The 21,937-nt window shown below is 37.6% G+C and overlaps 1 protein-coding gene across 2 annotated transcripts in view; it reads left to right on the top strand.

Moving 5' to 3' along the window:
- The window catches only part of myo6b (myosin VIb), a 51,894-nt gene that overhangs the window by 17,121 nt on the left and 12,836 nt on the right, over window positions 1–21,937 (top strand). For both annotated transcript variants that reach the window (XM_079632707.1, XM_079632708.1), the window contains exons 12-27: window positions 773–917; window positions 3,175–3,332; window positions 4,548–4,639; window positions 4,894–4,966; window positions 6,203–6,330; window positions 7,880–7,975; window positions 8,206–8,376; window positions 9,233–9,271; window positions 10,211–10,304; window positions 10,968–11,098; window positions 12,434–12,511; window positions 12,683–12,812; window positions 12,959–13,049; window positions 13,273–13,423; window positions 17,168–17,376; window positions 20,513–20,591. In XM_079632707.1, coding sequence (XP_079488833.1) covers window positions 773–917; window positions 3,175–3,332; window positions 4,548–4,639; window positions 4,894–4,966; window positions 6,203–6,330; window positions 7,880–7,975; window positions 8,206–8,376; window positions 9,233–9,271; window positions 10,211–10,304; window positions 10,968–11,098; window positions 12,434–12,511; window positions 12,683–12,812; window positions 12,959–13,049; window positions 13,273–13,423; window positions 17,168–17,376; window positions 20,513–20,591 — 1,865 coding nt within the window. The remainder of the gene's footprint in view (window positions 1–772; window positions 918–3,174; window positions 3,333–4,547; window positions 4,640–4,893; window positions 4,967–6,202; window positions 6,331–7,879; window positions 7,976–8,205; window positions 8,377–9,232; window positions 9,272–10,210; window positions 10,305–10,967; window positions 11,099–12,433; window positions 12,512–12,682; window positions 12,813–12,958; window positions 13,050–13,272; window positions 13,424–17,167; window positions 17,377–20,512; window positions 20,592–21,937) is intronic.

Raw genomic sequence — 21,937 nt, 5'->3', positions numbered from 1 at the left:
AGAATGAAAGAAAACTAAGTAGTTTGACATAATCTTGTATTATGAGGAGAGAAAAAATTATGCAGAAACGGTGATATCATAAATAGGACTCCTGCAGAGTGCAGACCCTCATGACCATTTGTCAAAATCAGTAGGTCTCTTAAAATATCAGATAATTTGACCTTTTAGGACATGGCAAGGTTCAGGTTGTACTACAAAAAAACATTGTATGTATTTTTATTTTATTTTTTAGCACGACCTGAACCTTGTGGTTGTACCACAATGACATTTAAAATGTAAACTTTTGTCAAAAATTGTATTAAAGGGTTAGTTCACCCCAAAATGAAAATTATGTCATTAATTTCTCATGCTCATGTTGTTCCAAAGTTTCGTTCATCTTCAGAACACAAATGAAGATCTTCTTGATGAAATCTGAGATCTTTCTGATCCCTCCATAGACCGCAACACAACAACCACTTTCAAGGCCCAGAAAGCGAGTAAAGACATTGTTAAAATAGTCCATGTTACTCCAGTAGTTCAACCTTAATGTTAAGAAGCGACAAGAATACTTTTTGAGCGGAACAAACAAACAATTTTTTTTTAATTTGTTCGTTTATCTTAGTTGACTGATATATTTTGATGTAATTTGACAATAAGAGAACAGGTCATTAACAGCTACGAATGTATCAGTAAATTGAAAAACATTAAGAATTCTGTGCTGTGTAGACGTAGCATAAGAAACATAATGAGGCAAAGTTTTAAGATGACCATTAGAATTTGCATCTGATCTCAGGTGGCTGTATTTTGAAGAACCAGTCCAGTCAGACTCTGGAATACTGTGCTGAGCTGCTTGGCCTGGACCAGGACGACCTGAGAGTCAGCCTCACCACCAGGGTCATGCTCACCACTGCAGGGGGCGCCAAAGGCACAGTCATCAAGTGAGTGACCCCATATGTTTACCTTAACATCTGCTCAGCCAGTGGCCCGGGGGCAGCTTGTTTTGTTTTAGATCTGTATTTGCATCCAAATGATGATCAAAAGACAAATCAAAAGTCAGCACAGATCCCTGCTTGGTATTTGACACACTCTCCCCACGTCTCAATCTCCCTGCGATGCAAAACGTCTTCTAGTATTACATTTCATCATTTCGCCCCATTTGCATTCACATAACTAAATGAATCCTCTGGTCGCCCTCTCACAGACGAGAGGAGAGCTGAAAATAGCTAATCGCAGCTTTTCCATTAGAGATATGGTCAGTTTAATCAAATGTGGCAGAGACTAAATTGGCTGAGGGGCCGTGATAGTCTAGTTGCCATCGAAAGTCTTCTGAATTTAAACGGACGTATTTTTTTTTATTACATAAGAGAGGAGGCCTTGAACGACTAGGCTAAGGTATCAATGAGCTTTTTCCACACTACTTCTTCTCCTAATGGTCAAAGATAAGACTCAGGTTTGCAAGTTTGTGAAACAAAAGCCCAATTCTTCTCAGCTTTCAACATGTAAAACCCACAGTCCAATTACTGCACACACCAATTGTCAAAGGGGAGAGGAATTGGAAAAACTTGATTGCCTCGATTGAATCGTATGCTCCGTTCTCTGTTGCCCAGGTGGGTTTTTATATTCTGTGGCGTCTGAATGATAGGGCAGCGCTTGGTGGATTAATATTTAACCAAGCACAGATGCCGGACTGGGAGTGTTTGCACTGCATGAATAATGGATGTTTGTCTGAGGGAGTGGCCTAGGGTCTTTTAGGTATGATGAGAATCAAAGTCACAGGAGGTTTCACCGCCCTCCTCATTTGACTGGGAACAGATGCACAACCACGTACACATGCAATATGAGTTTTATGGAAAATTATGGAGACTGTATTCAAACAAGGCTTCGGTGACCCTTGCAATTCACATCGATAGACACCGGAGAGGGCAGCAGCTTGTGCCTGACAGAGCTTCATTTCAGAGCCGCATTGTGATTTTTAAAAAACTGTTAAATGCAACAAAAGCAGGTGACATTGAGAAGGAAGAGTGCAGAAGCCTCTCGACTCACACGCTACAGAGGGAATACATTAAAAGCATAAAAGCGAGTTAATGAAAAGCAATCTCGCAGACTCGAGATCGAAGAGATTATTGTGAGCCAAGACCAGCTTTTATTAACAGCGCAGGCAATAAGAGTCACACAGCAGGTATTCCCACAGCGGGACCGCATCTTCAAGAGAGCAAGAAGGTTTTATCATCCAGTTCTGAAGTTTCAGATAGTTGCCGGTATCCCTACACCTCCCGAGGATTGCGGGGAGCCACTGTGGCTTGTGATTATGAGCTGCTTTGCTTTAACAGGCGTGTGTTATTGAGATTTATTGTGTTTTCATGTAATATCACTTGGCTGTTGCATCTCGAGCCCTTTAAGCTACACCGGGATTTCAAGTGTTGTTTGTATTGCATATATACATTTATCAAAGTATCCACTGCAAAATAAGTTTGAATGGAACCATTTCCCTGTACTGTTTTCAGTTTAATTATGTAATTAATCATGTGGAGGACCAATTCATCGGTTTTTATACACTTGATGATAAACAAAGATGTTGGAGTAATTTTAGTTTTTGCGTTAAACTTAGTTTGGACCTTTTACACTTAGTTATTTGCATACTATAAATATATTTTCTTGCATAGTCTTAAGAATTTGTGTAATTGTAATTTTTACATTCAACAAGAAAAAATGTGCCGTTAGCACTCAGAAAAGCAGAAAATTGTCGCAATTTACCTTTGTCCCTATAAATACAAGGCACAAAAAAAAAAACGAATTTCCTCTCTTATGCTGTTACCAAACAATTTCACTGACACAAATTTTAGCATGTAAAGACCTCAATTATATTCATTTGTCCTCTGACTTTATTTGACCCGACAATAATGTGTTTAGACTGTTATACAGAGGTGATTTTTTACAGCAGCCTTGAGCATCTGCTATCATAATGGAATTGAGAGGAAAATAAATTAAATTTTGACTCAAAATTATTTCTCGTTGAAATTCTGCTTTCCCCTAAAGTGTTTTTACATATTTATCTTGGAATGCTTAAACAGCACCTATCTTAAGAGTGCAAAGTTGGACGGAGTAAAACAGAAGGGACATGTATTGATGAGACGGCATTAGCAGAAGCCCTGGCCCAGATTTTGACTCCTTCTGTCCCACTTTGCTCCTCTCCAGGGTGCCTCTGAAGGTGGAACAGGCCAACAATGCCCGCGATGCTCTCGCCAAAGCCGTTTACAGCCGGCTCTTTGATCATGTGGTCAAACGGGTCAACCAGTGCTTTCCCTTTGATACGTCCTCCAACTTCATCGGCGTGCTGGACATCGCTGGCTTTGGTGAGCTTGTGAGATGGCCGCAATTGACAGATCACGTTGTCTTACACTGAATCTCCTAATTTACCTGTTCTCTCAGTGGGTCTTACATTTTCAAACATGTCAACCGAAGAAATTATGCATCTGAGAAATGAGACAACCTAGTCTTCAATACAGTGAGCTCCAAACATTTGAGACCACTTGCAAAACATTTAGTATTACGGTATTCATTTTGATTGGGAACTGAAGTAGTGGAGACTTATATATTTCTTGTTCATTTGTGTTGTCTCAGACTTTTGGACCCGACTTTATTTAATTTGGACTAGCTTAAAGCACTTACAAATTATTCTTGGTTAAATATAAATTAAGATGTCAAAATAATTTGTCAATTTTTTATTTATTTTCATAAACATATTTATAAAGTAATTATTGCTGTAATTTAAGTACTTTTCCAAAGTAACAATGTAAGGGATTACTGTAAAGGGTTTTTTTTCTGTAATTTTATTAGTTACTTCTCATTACATTAAACTTCCCATACTTTATGGACTATAGAAAAATTCTATATAAAACAATTGTGGATTTAACATCCAAATTTAACATCTAATCTTAAAATGTTTGTTTTTAATGGAACCTTCTCTCTATGAATATTTTGGTCAGTTCAAGAATTATTTCTGAAATTTTATATTACTTATTTGAATGAGTTAAAAGTGCAGTTTCATCTATCCTTGTATTGTTCAACTGGTCGAGGTTTATATGGGATTTAGAAAGTAATGCAATACTTTTTAGAGAGTAATTAGTACAGTAATTTAATTACACTGTTGAAGATGTTAATTATTAGCTATTAATTAATTACTGGGTAAGCATGCTATACAATAGACATATATGGGAATTGCGTATCTCCATTTGAAGTGCATAACTGTCAGTTTTTTTGGTTTATACAAACTGGAATTACTTGAGTTCTGTCAATAGAGTTTAGCTACTGTAATTGTGACTTGAAATATTCCATTAATGTTGAACTTTAAAATAAACATAGCATGGAATATGACTGATTGAATAGAATACGTAGTGATTCGCTAGCTATTAGCATGTCTTATGCAGAAATAAGGTTGAGAATATGTGGTAAGATTAATGATAATTGCTTCTCACTAACAGTGTTTCTGTAATAGTGTAACTGTTAATGCCTTTAGTTACATACCTAGCGCATGAATCATAAAATGCTTTTTCTATATTCCTGTTCAGAGTATTTCGAACACAACAGCTTCGAGCAGTTCTGCATCAACTATTGTAATGAAAAGCTGCAGCAGTTTTTTAATGAACGCATACTGAAAGAGGTGAGTCATGAATGTTATTGGGATTTTTAGTATCGATCAGTGACTCATAAATATGCCCTCCTTAAAAATAACACATGAAGCTATTTCATCAGTATGTATCTTTTTTTTAATTGCAAGCATATAACTCTTCCGTTTTAACAATTCCAGTTTAACTTCTTTTGAGATGCTCTTGTTCCAGCAGATTCAGTTAAGCATTTTCTCACTCTCAGCGAAAACCGATGCACATTTACTTTGTTTTTCCTCTTCCTCCCCAGGAGCAAGAGCTGTATCAGAAAGAAGGGCTGGGAGTGAATGAAGTTCATTATGTTGATAATCAGGACTGCATAGGTGAGTGTCCCTTCGGCACTGAATAATGATCTTCCTCATTTCAATCATTACTGGATGCACTACGGCCCACACATGGCAATATAAAGTCCTCCATTCGCGGAAATGCTATGGTCTCTAAATCCAAAATGTGTTACAATGCAAATGTAATTTCTTCTCAAATTATGGCCTTCGAATAATGATAACAGTTATTTGTATACATTGGCATGTCTGTTAATCTCTTGACAAAACATGCCGAAGATGAATATTCCAGCAGAAATGCATGCTGGGTGCTTGAGGCAACACAGGATTGAATCCTGGGAATGACCTCCCTCTGACTCTTGAACCCAGTGGAGAGGGTTTAGTTTATAAGATGACGAGGTCACACTGTTTTAGTTTTTTGATGCCGGCTCTAAAAGAGATCTCTCGAACAGTGCAGTCCGACCCAAATCATCCATCAGTAACAGAAAGTCAGTTCAAACTCAGGACACACTGTGAAATCTTCCCCCGGTTCACTGAATGCAAATACCATCACTAGACCGAAGTCTGCGGCCTGAAGGTGGCAGATTCAGAACCAATACGTTTTATCTTTTAAGTCGACCTGCATTTTAACCCAAATTATTTTTTGAAGATCTTCTTCCTATGCATGGCAAAATAAACCACCTATGTTTTTTTTTTTTGCCCAAGCTGTCAAAACTCAACAGCTTGTGTGAGTTTGCACAGTATGCAGGTGGCTTGACATAACATCTCGCCTCTGATGCGGTGTCTGCTGTGCAAAAAGTAGGAACGCGACACCTGCATCGCAGATGTCACTTCTGTTATGAGGGGAAAGACTTGCTTTCCATTTATCAGCTCTGCTTTTACTAATTCTCCTGATAGTGATGCAACACATGTCCTTGTGACTTCCAAATGGACACGCAGGTCCTTACCCTGCATGTCTCCTCATCAATCACCTCACATTTATCCTCGGGTGTCTGCTCATGCAAATACATGACTGCGCTTGCGTCCGCACCTCTCTCACCTGCGCACGTCTCAGATGAATTATGCATACGACGTATGCCTTCACACTGATTATCAAAAAGGTCTATGTGTGCCCACCGACTTTGCATTCGTCCATTAAACTTGCCGAGTTCTACTTCACTTTGGATAATACCTTCTGCAGGGAGATTGAATATATTAATTCACTATTCACCTCGTTTTCGTTCGCATGAAACTTTCTGTCGTCAGTCCAGAACTTGTTTGTGTGACCTTGCTTTGCAGATCTGGTTGAGGCAAAGCTTGTGGGTATCTTGGATATTCTGGATGAGGAGAACCGTCTTCCCCAGCCCAGTGATCAGCACTTTGCAGAGACCGTTCACAGCAAGCACAAAGTTCACTTCCGTCTCACTGTAAGCTATGGTTTTTTTTTTTTTCAATAGCCAAGTCGATATATAGCAAAGAAAAGCTGGAAAGTCTGAAGGATGGTGTTGTACAGCATCTCAGTAATAAAATAAATAATAATTAATTAAAAAAATATCCTTAGTTCTGAACACCAAATCAATTTTCACTTTCTGCAGTTTGACCAGGCCTTCAGTGTCATACATTTTCTTTTGACTGTAGATGTCACTGAATCTCATCTCAGTACATTTATTTAATAGCGATTCTCTTGTTAATCTTGAACATCAATATTTGAAATCTATTACATCTGAATAATTTTAATAATTAATTTAGATTTGTATTGTTAATGTATGTGTTTAATAATTTTTTATGTATATTTCAAACATCCTCATTTTTCATCATAACCTGCTGGATAATTGAAAATAATGGACTGTATCTGTAAAATTATATTGTGCATGTCCGATGTTATGCATACATTACCTTAGAATTTTTTATTTAGGATTTAAAATTATTTACGCCTTAAATCATAATATGTAATTTACATATTATGACCTAGGTAGGGAGTCAACTTACCGGTACTATAGTGGGAAAATATGGCCCTTTTTCATGAATTTCAATTTTCTGTTAAAAGAATTCAATGAGCTATTATTGCTAATTTCCCTGAACAATATATTGGATGAAGCATCATTATTCTATTGGCTAACATAATAAAAAAAATTAGTGAATTAAAAATTCACACTGTTCTTAAAGGGGTCATCGGATGCAAAATTCACTTTTATATGGTGTTTACATATAAATGAGTCTTTGCAGTGTGTGGACACAACCAGCATACAATGAAAAAAATCCATTCACTCTTTTTTTTTTATCCTCAAAAAGCCTAAACACTAATTATTGATTATTTAATCAATAATCAAGCCGTTTGGATCATGCTCCGCCCACAACCACTGACGAACTGTCCCGTATTAGCATATTTCCGCCATTTGTATACGACAAGCCCCATGGAAGAGAGGGGTGGGGTGAGCAGTTGCTTATTAACATTTAAATAGGCATGCACCGAAACGGGTGTGAGCAGAGCTGTTTTTGAGGAGGTAAAAAGGTGTTGTTTTACACAACCATTGAGGAATTTTAACCAAAGTATGTTACAAACTTTACATGAAGATCCTAAAGAATCATACCAACTTGTGGAAAATGGGCATCCGAGGACCTCTTTAAGGGAGACGTCCTCCCTCGTCTTACTGTACTTACTTAATACAGCAAACAGGCCTTTTTAGTTAGTTTTTTTTAGTTTAATAAAGTAAATAAAATCTACAAATAGAATTTTTTGGCATTTTATTTGGCTACAGAGCTTTTGGAGTAATTCATGTGCATATGTTTATTAAAAATATGTCACGATGCATAATTGGACTGTTCTTTTAATATATGGGATTTATATATGACCCCTGGGCATTTCTAGTTTTTATGTGATTCACCATGACCTTCCATCAATGTCAAGACCCAAAAATGAAGGAAATCATAACCATACAGCTGCAAAGATGGATTCTGTGTGTGCTGTTTTTTCAGGTGCCTAGGAAGTCAAAGCTTACAGTCCACAGGAATTTGAGAGATGATGAAGGTTTCATCGTAAGACATTTCGCTGGTGCCGTGTGCTATGAGACTGTAAGTTCCCAATTCACTCAGTTCATTCTGAATTCTTTTATGTATAGAAACCATTGTGTTGTTTTATTTCTGTAATGTGATAGTATTTAACATGGGTTAATTAATTTCTTCCACACTGTAAAATCAATTGGGGACTTGGGGGAATCCCTTTGGTAAAACATTTTTTTTGTGTGTGTGGTTGACTGTGTTTATTTCTATGCCCTGTGGGTTTTGGGTATGTGTGTGAGCAGACCCAGTTTGTGGAGAAGAATAATGACGCCCTCCACATGTCTTTGGAGAGCTTGGTGTGTGAGTCGAAGGACAAGTTTGTCCGGGATCTCTTTGAGAACAACTCCAATTCCAAGGACTCAAAGCAGAAGGCTGGCAAACTCAGCTTTATCAGTGTGGGAAACAAATTCAAGGTGAATCTACCCTTTAGCGTATATTCTCCTGTTAGCCAGAAAACACACATGTCAAAGGCATTAATAAGTCTGAAGATATGACAAAAAAGATTAAGCCCTCAAGACTACAGGCTTTCCTCAGATCAGGAGTTCCTCAAGGCTTTGTATTTGGACCGCTGTAGATTTTGTTTTACGGGGCTAGATGTTTTCTTTTTGTTCTTCTTGATAGTTGTAGGTTTTAAAAGCTTTTGTGAGAGACAATTTATCTTTTACCTGGTAATCTAATTCCTTTCCTTCTAACTTTTGCCCTTTCTCAATCCTCCTTTCTTAGACCTTCTCCTGTTTCTTCAACCTTTCCCTGTGAAAAGTTCTGGTGCTGAAATAAATGTAGAAAGAGAGAAAAAAACCTGAAGTTTTTGTAGGGTCAGCCTGGCTGAAATATTCAGTGCCAGCACCACAGGGTAACCTGCAACCTCATAAACAAATGTTGATCTTAAGTTTCTCCCACCCTTCTCCTTCAACAACTTGGTTCATTGCTATGTCTTTGTGTATACGTGGCTGACATATTTTTAGTCTCTGCTGTAGTTGTTTGTCATGTCTTTGCTGAAGAAATCATACACAAAAAAATCATACTGTTAGGGAGCTTTCACTCTAATCACCATGTCATTTATGTCACCATCATGATAATATTGAACCAATCACCAGTATAATGCATGTATTTTACTTTCTGTATGTGTCAAAATGTGTAATACCGTTTGCATGGCAGTACAACTCTACAACTGTGTTTAAAATTATTGTTATTTTTACAAAAAAAGATGCTCTTAATTAAAATATACAGGATTCACTCTCACATTTCTTTTCTGATAAAATTTCATAGACCCAACTGAACCTTCTACTGGAAAAGCTTCGCAGTACAGTGAGTAACGAGTTTAATGTTATTCATTTGTTATTTTAAAAATGTTAGCCACTTGTTTTGATTATTACTGAGTGTGTCTAATGCATGCCGCAAACCAGGCGGCACAGCAAAACATTAAAAATGACAGTTGCTGATTTATGGCACTGGTAAATGACACATTAAAGCAAAAAGAAAAAAAATGTGGTTGTTTACTTCGCATGACTGTATCTACCTGTCTAAATTGGCCAGAATATGCTGTATGGACTTTTTCACAGACTGCGATGATGCAAAAAAAGTAAATCTAGCAGACATTTTATATTTTATTTTGTTAAATTAATGTTATATTATTCTGGCATTACATAACATATAAACTAATAAACTGTGTTGTAATTTTTATTTTTTGGGGCAAATTCTTTTGGAAAGTTGTAGAAATCCAATAGTAGAAACACAAATAATGTTTACCATGTTCTCCCATTTATACCACTGTTCAAAAGTTTTTAACATTTATTCAGCAAGGATGCATTCATTTGTTTCAAATGAACAGTAAAGACATGCATAATGTTACAAAATATTTATATGCTATTTCTAATAAATGCTATTCTTTTGAATTTTCATTATCAAAGAATCCTGAAAAAAAAAGTGCATCACCATCACCACACAACTGTTTCTAACATTTCGAATAAAGATACTTTATTTTTTTTTAAGTACACCATTTTTTAAATGTACCTTTGGTGAGCATAAGATACTTTTTTTCTAAAACATGAATTACTAACCCCAAATTTTACAACATGTACCTCTAAAAAAAGTTTACCTTTCTGTTCCAATCCTTGATATGTGAAAAAGGTCCATTCTAGACCAGACCATATGGCCATTGAGCCAATGGTCTTGTCATGCTGACTATACATATAATATTGTTTGTTCTCTGTTCAAATGTAATAAGTTCTCATGTGCATTGTAAAGGGCTCTAGTTTCATCCGTTGCGTGAAGCCTAATCTGAAGATGGTGAGCCACCAGTTTGAAGGAGCTCAGATTCTGTCTCAACTGCAGTGCTCGGGTATGTATATGATTATATAGGTGTATTTTTTCACTTTCCAATTTATCACGCAGCCCTTGTGGTAATGCTTCAAATATTTCAATTTAAGAACCCACCACAAATACCCAGCAATCATCAGTTGGAAGTGCCTTCTTTTTTCTTTTCTTTTTAACAAATCCCGTTGTTGCCTATGGAGTGGCCATATTAAATGTGAGCTCCACTGATTTTTTATTATCTTTTGAAGTGGCGTTACCACAAGAGTTTTTTGAAGGTTTGTGTTATTGCGTTTAATAGGATGTTAGCAAAGTTTTCGAAATAAACTTTCAGGCAAGAGACATAAAAAGAGTATAGCCTAGAAGTTGCACTGACATGTCATTTAGCCAATTAGTTTGATACCTTTGTTGACTAGTTGTGTATTACATGAGGTAAATGTAGACTCATCAACTTGTCAATTACTTGCCTACTAGCAAGTAAGTACTCGTGTCCTAATTTATACTGCTCAATCTGTGAGTTTTGTTGACAAAGGCAAGCTCACAGTGTTCAGGTACAGGTTGACTGCACATTACTGAGAATAAGATGTTGAATCTTCCTTTAAACTTGGTTCATGCTTTAGCTCCAGCCTTCAATGCAGCAAATCCTGTATCTTCACTGGCTACATTATCTGTACTTCTCTTCTCCTCTCAGGCATGGTATCAGTGCTGGACCTGATGCAGGGTGGCTTCCCTTCCCGAGCTCCGTTTCATGAGCTTTACAACATGTACAAGCAGTACATGCCCAACAAGCTTACAAGGCTCGATCCTCGACTCTTTTGCAAAGTAAACCTTTATTGTTTATTTTGATCTTTATCATTGCATCTCATTCTATTCTGATTGTTATTCATCTGTTATTCTTGTGTACGTAATTAGGATTAGTATGATCGATGATAGCTTGCTGGATTATTTTTAGAAAAGACTATGACCTTTCATATTCTTTTTCCAAAGCACGCACAGAGTAATCCCTCATTGATTTCCATGATAAATTAAAGTGGCTTATCATCAGTAGTTACAGATACATTTGGAAGTCAAATTGCATTTTAATCATACACCCGCGGTTAAATATAAAGTATTTACTTCATCATAAATTGTAAAATTGGATTCCACGCTAATACAGTATATGAGCAGGCTGTAATTAATGATTGATGGCAATTATTGAAAATTAATTATAGCATCATGCTTGTAATGCAATGTCTAGAGTATAATCAAGGCTCAACAAAAAGTTTTTTTTCCCTGCCAGGCCTTTAGGACAGATTTTCATTCAAGTACATATTAGGAGCATATTTTAATTTTTCATTAAATGTTGTTTTTTCCTCCCAAACAACCCTAAAATAACAATTTTCACTATCAGCTGGAAAATGTGGTCTACTATTATGTAAATATTTGCTGGGAAGTGGCATTAAAGGTTGTGTAGGTAAGAATTGTCTAAAGAACTTTTTTCAAATTGGCTTAAACTGTCTTTATATACCAACACATAATTAAAATGTAAGTACTTTGAAAAAGAGAGTATAAAAATTGAGTGACTATAGTGTATTTAATCTTCAAAAAACACAGCTCATTAATTCCTACCGGGACGAAACAAGTGATTGGCTTGCACGACTGTCACTCTCCGTCGCCATGACTACCGCCGCTATTACTGGCTCTGCCGAGGTGCGCGCACACGTGCACCCGTTTTTAGGTGGGACTGAATGGAATTAATGAGCTGTGTTTATTGAAGATTAAATACACTATAGTCACTCAATTTTTTATACTCTCTATTTCAGAGTACTTGCATTTTAATTATGTATTGGTATATAAAGACAGTTTAAACAAATTTGAATAAGTTTTTTTAGACAATTCTGACCTACCCTACCTTTAATTGCAAAACATTACTGATTTAATTGTTTTCAAATGATTCTAACGGATTCTAACTCACAATTCACTTACAATATTGTAAAAAAAAACAGAAAGCCAAATGTTTAAGTTTGCGAGGCATTAAAAAAAATAAGAAAACATACACTGAAACGTAAGCATTGCGTAAGCACTGGCCCGAAGCCGTAATGCCATTCTTGTTGATCTCTAAATGTCATTTAATAAAGCATGCGTTCCACTGTCTGCTTGTATTGTCTCCTCCTGCAGGCTCTGTTTAAAGCACTGGGCCTCAACGAGAACGATTACAAGTTTGGCTTGACCAGGGTTTTCTTCCGCCCTGGGAAGGTGATCATTTCTCACAATATTTCTCATGAGGATTGGAATAATACAAGACTGTTAAAACCGCTATCCTGTTTCATTAAGCTTGCGCACATGGGAACCTCATAAACCAGAATGCAGCTACATAAATCTCAACGTGTGTGTGTGTGTGTGTGTGTGTGTGTGTGTTTGCCTCAGTTTGCAGAGTTCGACCAGATCATGAAGTCTGATCCGGAGCACCTGGCCGAGCTTGTAAAACGGGTCAATAAGTGGCTGGTGTGCAGCCGCTGGAAGAAGGTCCAGTGGTGCACACTGTCAGTTATTAAATGTACGTCACCCTTCATAACCCCAGCAAACTGCCTTTCATAAAAGCAATTAGTAGCATCCTACACCCTCCCAATCACCTTTGTAATGTTACAGTTTGATGCTGGTGTTGAGTAAGCATCTTCTTCTTCTCTCTTTCACTTGCCACAGTGAGGAACAAAATGAGATTCAGGGCCAGTGCTTGCATCAAGATTCAGAAGACGGTTCGCATGTGGCTGTGCAAAAAAAGACACAAGACTCGGTATGTACACACACCAGCATTACACCTTGAAAAGATCTTATATCCTTTACCATATATATTGTGAAATTAATACTTATTATACCTATACTTTTATTACACCTTGAAAAAAAGGTGACATTTGACATCTGCACGCAAAATATCGAGATAGAATTTAAAAAAACATGCTAAACGTGTACAAAATTGGACAAAAAATTTAACACTATTGTCTCTATTCTCATGGCAGCATTGATGGCCTGGTGAAGGTGAAAAATTTGAAGAAAAGGATGGAGAAGTTCAACGAGGCTGTGAATGGACTCAAAGAGGGTAAACAGGAAGTGAGCAAACAGGTCGAGGAACTGGCCGCCTCCACCGACGCCCTCATTGCCAAGATTAAGGTGAGGTTTTCCACTGGAAAACCGCCCAAGTTTGACAAACCCCCTTTCACCTCCTCCAGCTTACAAAGCTCAATGATGTTACGCGGTGTAGCTCTTTTCTTGGCCTTCGTTCGTGTATCAGTTTCCATGCATAATTCAACAGGTGTGTGTTTTTCCATGTCCTGATGAAGGCGGTCTAAAAGCTGTGGCTAGAATTGTCTGGCAGCTTCGAGTCTCTCGAGTCTCTAGAGTTGTCTCTTTTTAGGGACCAAAGAAAGATAGCCGACACTTTTCATTTAATTCTGCAGAAAATCTAGTGCTCACAGCAGAGTAAATAAATACAAAGTATGCAAATCGACAGTCTGACAATGAGTTTTCTGTCTGCAGATCATCATTGACATTCGCGCCACATGTTGTCAAGACTATTTTCAAGGTTTTGCCGCATTATGCCGTTTCTAGTGTTCATTTCTTGCCTTCCCCCGAACTTTCAGCTGCGGCTGATTGAATGCAGTATATGCATTGTTGTATTCTCTACGTGGAGCCCAACCTCATCTGTCAGACTCAGGAGTGTATTATTGACAGGGAGCTCGAGAGACATTGCGCCCTCTCCCTGATAGATAGCTGGCACAAGAGCTGAAACTTTTCTACCTGAACACTTCATTCCTCCCTCTAAATGAGATGCGCTGTGCACTTCTGCACCCGTGATAGCCCTCTTTGTTATTAGCATAGCACTTTTTGATTAGCATCTGGCTTTTGATTGGCAATGCCTTCTATTACCTTACCATCTGGACTGGAGATTACTGTGGCCTCCCTGGCTAATAACGCAGATTGTGTCAATGGCTGTCATTCAAAACGCTAGCGCTAACTCATCTAGCGTTAGGGGGTGAGACGGACCTTGTCATTGACTCCCTGCCCCCCTGCGGTACAATGATCATTCACAATGCTCGCATCCCTCCACGCTCCTCTGGTGCTCTGCCAGATGGCACAAAATCCACATCCAGGTTTAATGAATATCTGCAGGATATTAATACAACTGCGGTGCATGTGGCCCAGCGTTGCCACTGTCGTCGAGATGACGAGTTACCACTGAGTTGCACTTTTTACACTTTGAAATGCGAAACTGTTCATATTTTTTTAACGAAGCACAGGAGGCAAATCCGCTACTGTAGAATGCAACCAAGTGGCCCGCCCTGTCATCATTTGTCAATTTTACTCACCCTAATGATGTTTCAACCTCCTATTGTTTCCTTTTTTTTTCTTAATAAACAAAAGGAAGTATTTAAGCAGAATGTCCAAGTTTCTGCTTTTCATACAATTAAAGTGTGTAGTGATTTATACTGTCAAGCTTCAAAAAGTACACAAAAGCATCATAAATGTAAAATATATGACTGACACTCTATATTCTAAGTCTTCTTATAATAAACAATGAGAAATCGATCAAATTTAAGTTATTCACAGAAAAACTTTGTCAGTTACAATCTCATTTGCGGACAGCGAGTTTTGCCATTAGTGCATCATCAGTGCGAAGGAATACTTTTTTTAGTTGAAAACAAGCACAAATTACATTAGTATTTTTGGTAGATGATTTTTGGTCGTTTTTAGGTAATTTTGGTCTGTTCATGGTATACTATAGAGCATGCTAATTGACATTACATCAGATAAATGACTGACGACCCAAATGATACCCAATAAAACTGCATTTACGTGTATATTTAATCATTTAGCAGATACTTTTGTCCAAAGCAACTTACAAATGAGGAGAAATAATAGAAGCAGTTAGGAATAACAAAAGAGCAACAATATGTAAGTGATGTGACTGCTAGTCTAGCACAGTGCACGCAAACAAGTTTTTTTCTTTCTTATTATTTAAAAAAAAGAAAATAGAAATAGAATAGAAAGTGTTATTATTAATGGGTCAAGTGTAGAAGAAAAAGACACATCTTTAGCCGTTTCTTGAAAATGGCTGCAGACTCAGCTGCTCGGGTCGAGTTATGCAGGTCATTCCACCAGCAGGGAATATGCTGCTCTCTTGTTTTTATCTGTAATAATGTCCGTCAAACTTACTAAACTGTTTTGTGACATACAAACCTCCTTTTTTGGTAAATTCCCAACATTATAGAAAAAATATCTTGTTATGGCACATGTAATTTAGATACTATGTATTTAGGTAAAGAGGCAAGTGAATGGAGTTTCGTTCGCCAGTAATCTCAAAATGCAAGCGTTGAACCAGATTCTGTGGTGGACCACATGACAACTAAACTTCTAAACTACTGATTGTCCAAAAGCAAAATATCTCTCTTTTTTCACAAAATAAATTAATTGATATAAAAAAAACAAATTTGAAAGGGGTAATAGTCTATATAACGCTTGTTGACATTAAACATCCATGATTTGTTTTCTCCATTAAATACAAAATACATAATTTAGCCAGTTTGCATCTGAAGAAAGCATCTGTTACACTTTTTTTCCCACTTTCTTTTCAATAATTTATGACAAATCGACCATCTGACTTTGGGCCCTATTTTAACGATCTGAAATGCAAGTATCAAACGCGAAACGCAAGTAAAATCTTGGGCGCTGTTGCTATCATACCGACGGGATAAATGAATCTTGCGCCCGACGCAAATCTAAAATGGGTTGGTCTGAAGTAGCTTCATTATTCATTGGTGTGGTTTGGGCGTAATGTGAAATAAACCAATCAGAGCGTCATCTCGGGTGCAAAATAGGAATGATACATGCGTTGGTGTACAATTGTGCTGGGTGCAAGATAGGGCCCTTTGTGTAATTGTTATTTCACTATTTACTCGTCTTCTACTGTTGTATTTAGTGGTTCAACATAACCTGATGATGATGCATTTTTAAGTAATTAATTTCAAAATCATCAGCAAGCGAGCTGACTCTCGACATCATTGTTCCTGCGTTCCATTCTGAAGGGCTCATCCCTATGCCCTAATCCCTTCGAAGTGTTTACCCTCTAGAGTGAGAGCATCAAAGGGATGAAGGGTGTAGCGGACCAAAACACTGTTCATTGGAAAGCACTTCTGCGTCACCTTGCCGAGCCAATTAAGGAGGCGCTATCGTTGCACAATTGTGTACGCTGCTTGACAGTAGAAAAGCCATTTCTTTCACGCCAAACAAATTAAACCTGTACAAAGAAACATGGGAGCGATTCGAACGGCCATTTGAAGTGGCCAGTTTTGAGCACTTCAGTTTGGAATGACTCTTCAAAATGGTGGCCATTATTGTTTTTCGCTGCAAAGTGCCCTTCGAATGCAGATTCATCCCATTTGGAACATAGCCTGTTTTTGACCTGGACATAGATTTTTTTTGCCGTGCTAAGTTAATCGCTGTTGTTTAATTGTATGAAATGCTTTTATGATACATTTTGTTCCAATTTTTTGACCTTTTTTTTGCCCATTTGGAGCTTGGCAGTATAAATTGACATCCACTTTCATTTTATCGAAAACTGAAGCTCTCATAAGTTTGTCTTTCTATTGAGTTCAACATACAGTGTAACCAGTGAAGTCTGAACAAGTGACTCTTAAGAACCCCTTCTTTTTAGTGAATCAAAAACATAGTTTAACCAGTGTTGCCTTATTTCTGAAAAAAAAAATGACTCTCATGAGCCAGTTCTTGTAATAAATAGCTCAAAAAGAAACACTGCCCCGTAAAATGTATTTCATATGGAGGCAAAGCAGACATTATACAAAAAAATACTCAAATAAATCAAATCGAATCAATTTTAACACTCTTTTTGTCTCTCAGTCCACTGTGATGAGCCGCAAGGAGATCGAGCAAGAATATGAGGGCCTGGTGAAACGCTCGGAGCATCTCCTCTCCTCAATGCAGAAGAAAAAGCAGGAGCAGGAGGAGACCGAGAGACTCAAGCGCATCCAGGAGGAGATGGAGAGAGAGCGGAAGAGACGCGAAGAGGAGGAGCAGTTACGCAAACAGGAGGAAGAAGACCGCCGCATGTGAGTCACGTCACAAGTTTCGTACAGAATAACCCGTACATTAGGTCAGAGTCCCAGCACATTTGAAAGAAGAACAGGAGCTGTAAAAAAAAAGGGTGTAGGAGGGGATTGGCAGAAAGATTAATACATCACTGGAGGGTTCGGCTTGACCTGCTCTCTCTTATGCATTCTCCAGAGCCTGCTGTCGTGGATAGCATCTGTCATCATTTCACGAATCAGGTCATGATGATATTTCTATGTTTATAGTCTTGTCAAAAAAATATTTAGTTCCACACCAGCATAAGCAACAACAGTAACTACTGTTATTTAATGTTTGGTGTGGCCCGTCCACCCTGGAGCCCTTCCATATCGATTACTTTATTTTCTGGATTTAATTGGTACGATTACACATTCCTGTTCATTTAAAGGGGTTATATGTATGAATTTTCATGTATTAATCGCCTTTTTTTCTTTTTTTTTGCTAATATGTGAACAGCTTGTTACGAAACTTAAAAAGCAAGACCTTTCCTGACTTTCTGGGTTGTTTATGAAAGCTGTACACTGATTTTTATGTGAAGGACTCTGCTCGAGAGCCTCTCTTACTTTCAATGACACATGAAATTAATGCTTATACAATGTTCATGATTCATTCTATACTGTAAAGTCAATGTGTCATGCAAAGAAAAGGAATTCATTCAAACCATAGACTCACATAGCCCGATCTTTATAGGCTATAATCTCAAATATATACTTTATTATCAAACTTTCATAACAGTGTAATTTAATCACCTCATTTGTCGACATGATGCCGGTTAATTGCAGAGCTTGTGCAAGCATATCCACATCGCTATGATCAGAAGACTTCTTAACTGCCTCTTTCTCACTGCTGTCATTTTTGTTGTGCTTGTTTTGTTATTGAGGTGAAAGCGCACAGCTCATATTTACATATTCATCTAACCGTTGCTCTAAGCAGAGTGAATTTTTTTTTACTTCTACGCGGAGAACGAAAAAGAACTTGAATCACCTTCAGACACGTGTATGGTGTTGCTAATAACAAGGATTTCTGAATTCTACATATAGCCCCTTTAAGCAACAGGTAAAAAATATCAAACCTTCACAGGTTTTATGTATCGTAAATGGAATCAGATCTGCATGATCTGCAAGAACACCCTGCATGAGCTTTAATGATAATTCCGTATAACACTATTGTATGCCATCACAAAAAGAGCCTGAATCCCATAGACATGTGATGGAGAAGATAATTTATCACATTTTACTGATTGAAAGGCAATCACATGCTTTTACAGGAGCCAACATTAGCTGTACAACTCCAATCGGCTTGCATTAACAACTATAGTACAAGTTTGTATTAGCCTTAAGTTCTTTGTACTTTCTATGTGAAAAACTTTTTAAGAAGGCTGTCTGCCATGCCAGTATAAAATTGAACCTGCCCCTTATAAAATATATTGTGATTTCCTTTGTTTTAAGCCTTCAATGGAAGCTTTTAAAGCTAACTTTTAGATGCCATTACACAAACTTACCAGATACATTTTGAAATTATATACAGTGGGGTCCAAAACTCCTTGGCCACATTGAAAGTTTGGGATTTATTTGGGATCAGAGGGCAGGTGAAGTTTGCATGGTATTTATTCTGTGAAGAAAGGGGTCATGAACTGGCTTTTAAAAAGAAATTATATTGTTGTCTGAGGTCAACTTATGACGTTCGCTTGGTTTTTACATTCAAAAACATCAAAATGAATAAGTAATAGGCTATTTTCTACCCTGGTTTTGAGCCTAGCTCCTGAAACGCTCAGTTTTTATGGGCGTGCCGCATTGAAGACTTGGAAGTAAACGCCCACTGCTATGATTGGATAACAGTTTTGCATATTATAATGAGTTTCATGCGAATCGGTGGGTGGGGCTAAATAGGCAGTGTTGAAGTAGGCGGTGTTTGATACCCTTTGACGTCATAGATCCCCACTTTGAAAAACCTGTCGTTCGCTGTGCCTGGTGTCAATAAAAGCTTTTATTGGACTAACAAGGAAGTTTTCAGTTCTGAAACTTACAGTATATTCTTATAGTATGATGACTTCTTATAGGTCAAAAGCTCAAGGAAATTTTGATTTCTCAGTTCATCACCCCTTTAACAGATGGTAGTGAGCTAGAATGATTTGTGGTTAGTTGTATAGAAAAGTTATTTGGCGTAGCCCCGTTCTTAGTCCGAATCCTGGGGGTTGCAGAATCGGCTGATCCTGCCTGAAGACGAAGGCAGGGGCGAAGCCTACCTCCTATGGATAGACAGAGGGCAAGCTGGTGGTGGTGGGGAGGATGGAGGGGAATGTCAGCGGCATCAGCTGCGAACATGAAACAGAGAGTTCAGTGCTTATATACTCCAGGTGTCAAGCAGTGATTAGCCAGACCTATTAGTATGAATGAATGATGTGGCATTAGAGTCTTCCTGTTAGAACTTGAGCTAAAAGCTTCACTTCATCAAAGAATCCTGAAAAAAAATTATCATGGTTTCCACAAAAAGTATTAAACAGAAATGTTTCTAAAGCACCCAATCAGAATATTAGAATGATTTCTGAAGAATCATGTAAATAATCTAATTTGTAATTACAGATGTAAATTACAAATTATAAATGCAAAAAAATGCTCTAGCGCTCCGAGACTTTGTGGCCCAGTGTAATGCAAATCACACCCCTTTACTGTGAGCAGCTAAACATTCAACTGAGATTGTGTCTTTAGTGTGCCCCCAATTCCACTCCTCACAAATCTCCCTATTTTCAAGGTCTTAGGGTTGGCAAGGATGCATATGTAAATACCCGAATCCATGATCAACAAATTACAAAGAAAATCGCAGCAGATTTGGTTTGTGGTTTGTGAGATTATATAAATAATATACCAGTAGGTCTTTTGATATGAAAATGCTAACACTTAAAAACAACGCTCACCGCGCACTATTCATTTTCAGCTGCTATTCAAGGAACTCGCTCGCATTACAAAGACCAGATGCGGTCCACGTTTCTCTGTGTGACAATTGTGTATCCACATGTGGGTGTTTTCAAATCCCTTCCTGTGGGTCATTGATCAGGAGGAATAATTCCCCACTGACCAGAGTAAATTAACGGTCCACCCTCAATCTCTCTTCCATCAGGAAATCCGAGATGGAGCAGAAAAGGAAACAGGAGGAAGAGGAGAGAAAGAAAAGAGAAGAGGAAGAGCGAGTCATGCAGGTGTGTATGTGTATACGCGCTCCCTCTGTGTATTGATTCCTCTCCTCCGCGTCTCCTTCGGCAAACCAAATGCCCACTCCGTCTCACGCTGGCATGTTCAGAGCTGACCGGGACAGGCTGTTCTACAGGCATAATCATGACTGTATTGAGCTGCCACAGCGGCCTATGGGTTTATTCATCAGCCCCTGCCTACCTCCTGGGGCTGGATTATGCTGTGTCTGCGGAGGGAAAGTTCTATGCCCCCTCTCTCCCGATGGTGATGCTGTGTTTGGCGGCTTGGCTGACTTCCCTTGCACTGCTTCCTCTGATGAATCGCCCTGCAGAGACGCTTTGTGCCCATGCTGACCGAAAACTGTTGCACACTATAAAAAGCTTCTGTGCTGCTTTCTATTCTATTCTATTCTATTCTATTCTATTCTATTCTATTCTATTCTATTCTATTCTATTCTATTCTATTCTATTCACTGTTACTGTTACCTTTACTATTACAATTAATTTTATTCAGATTTATTTTGAGACGCACTCATACAAACATACACATTATTCCACAGTATTTAGATTGTAAATTAATTTAATTAAATGAAATATCAATGAATGAAAAGTTGTATCTGTTAACATTGTTTCACAATAATTCAATTAGTTAATATTAAGGCATTTTGAACTCACATGAATGGACAATTATATTTTTATCAACTACGATTAATCAAAAATATTGTTAGATACAGCTAGCTTAAGCATGAACTAATAATAATGAATGAGACCTTATTATAAAGTCTTTTCTTTTAAATATTTTTTTTCTGTGCTACTTCTATTAAAAGTCTGCTACTGTAACCTTTTTTTATAAAAATTGTCTATTTTATTATGATTCTATTCTATTCTGATGCACTATCTGTTCCATTTTCTGTAAATATATATATATTAGGGATGTCCCGATCAGGTTTTTTTGCCCTCGAGTCCGAGTCATTTGATTTTGAGTATGTACCGATACCAAGTCCCGATCCGATACTTCTATAATACATAAAAAAAGAATGAAGAAGAGCGAAAAAACTGATCCAGGTATGTTCCTTATTTTTTATTTAATTCACCTTATTTTAACATTCAACAACTCTGTTAAAAAACAGAGCACTTCTGTGAGGTAGCTTGAACAATCAAGTAATAAATAACTTAAATTCTTCACTTTTGGTGATGTCAACAAAGTGATTTGTTCGTCATGATTTGATTCGTCATGCCACACACGTTGCTGTTTCTGTGTGGAGTCAAAAGGGTCTAACTCTGTGCCACCGCATAACTATAGTGTTAAAAAATAATGAGAATACATTCTCATAATTTTTAACACTATAGTTATG

Source organism: Phoxinus phoxinus, assembly GCF_949152265.1.
Source record: "Phoxinus phoxinus genome assembly, chromosome: 13".
NCBI classification, from domain to species: domain Eukaryota; kingdom Metazoa; phylum Chordata; class Actinopteri; order Cypriniformes; family Leuciscidae; genus Phoxinus; species Phoxinus phoxinus.
The sequence above is the reverse complement of the archived record's forward strand: the minus strand, read 5'-3'. Positions and strand labels throughout refer to the sequence as shown.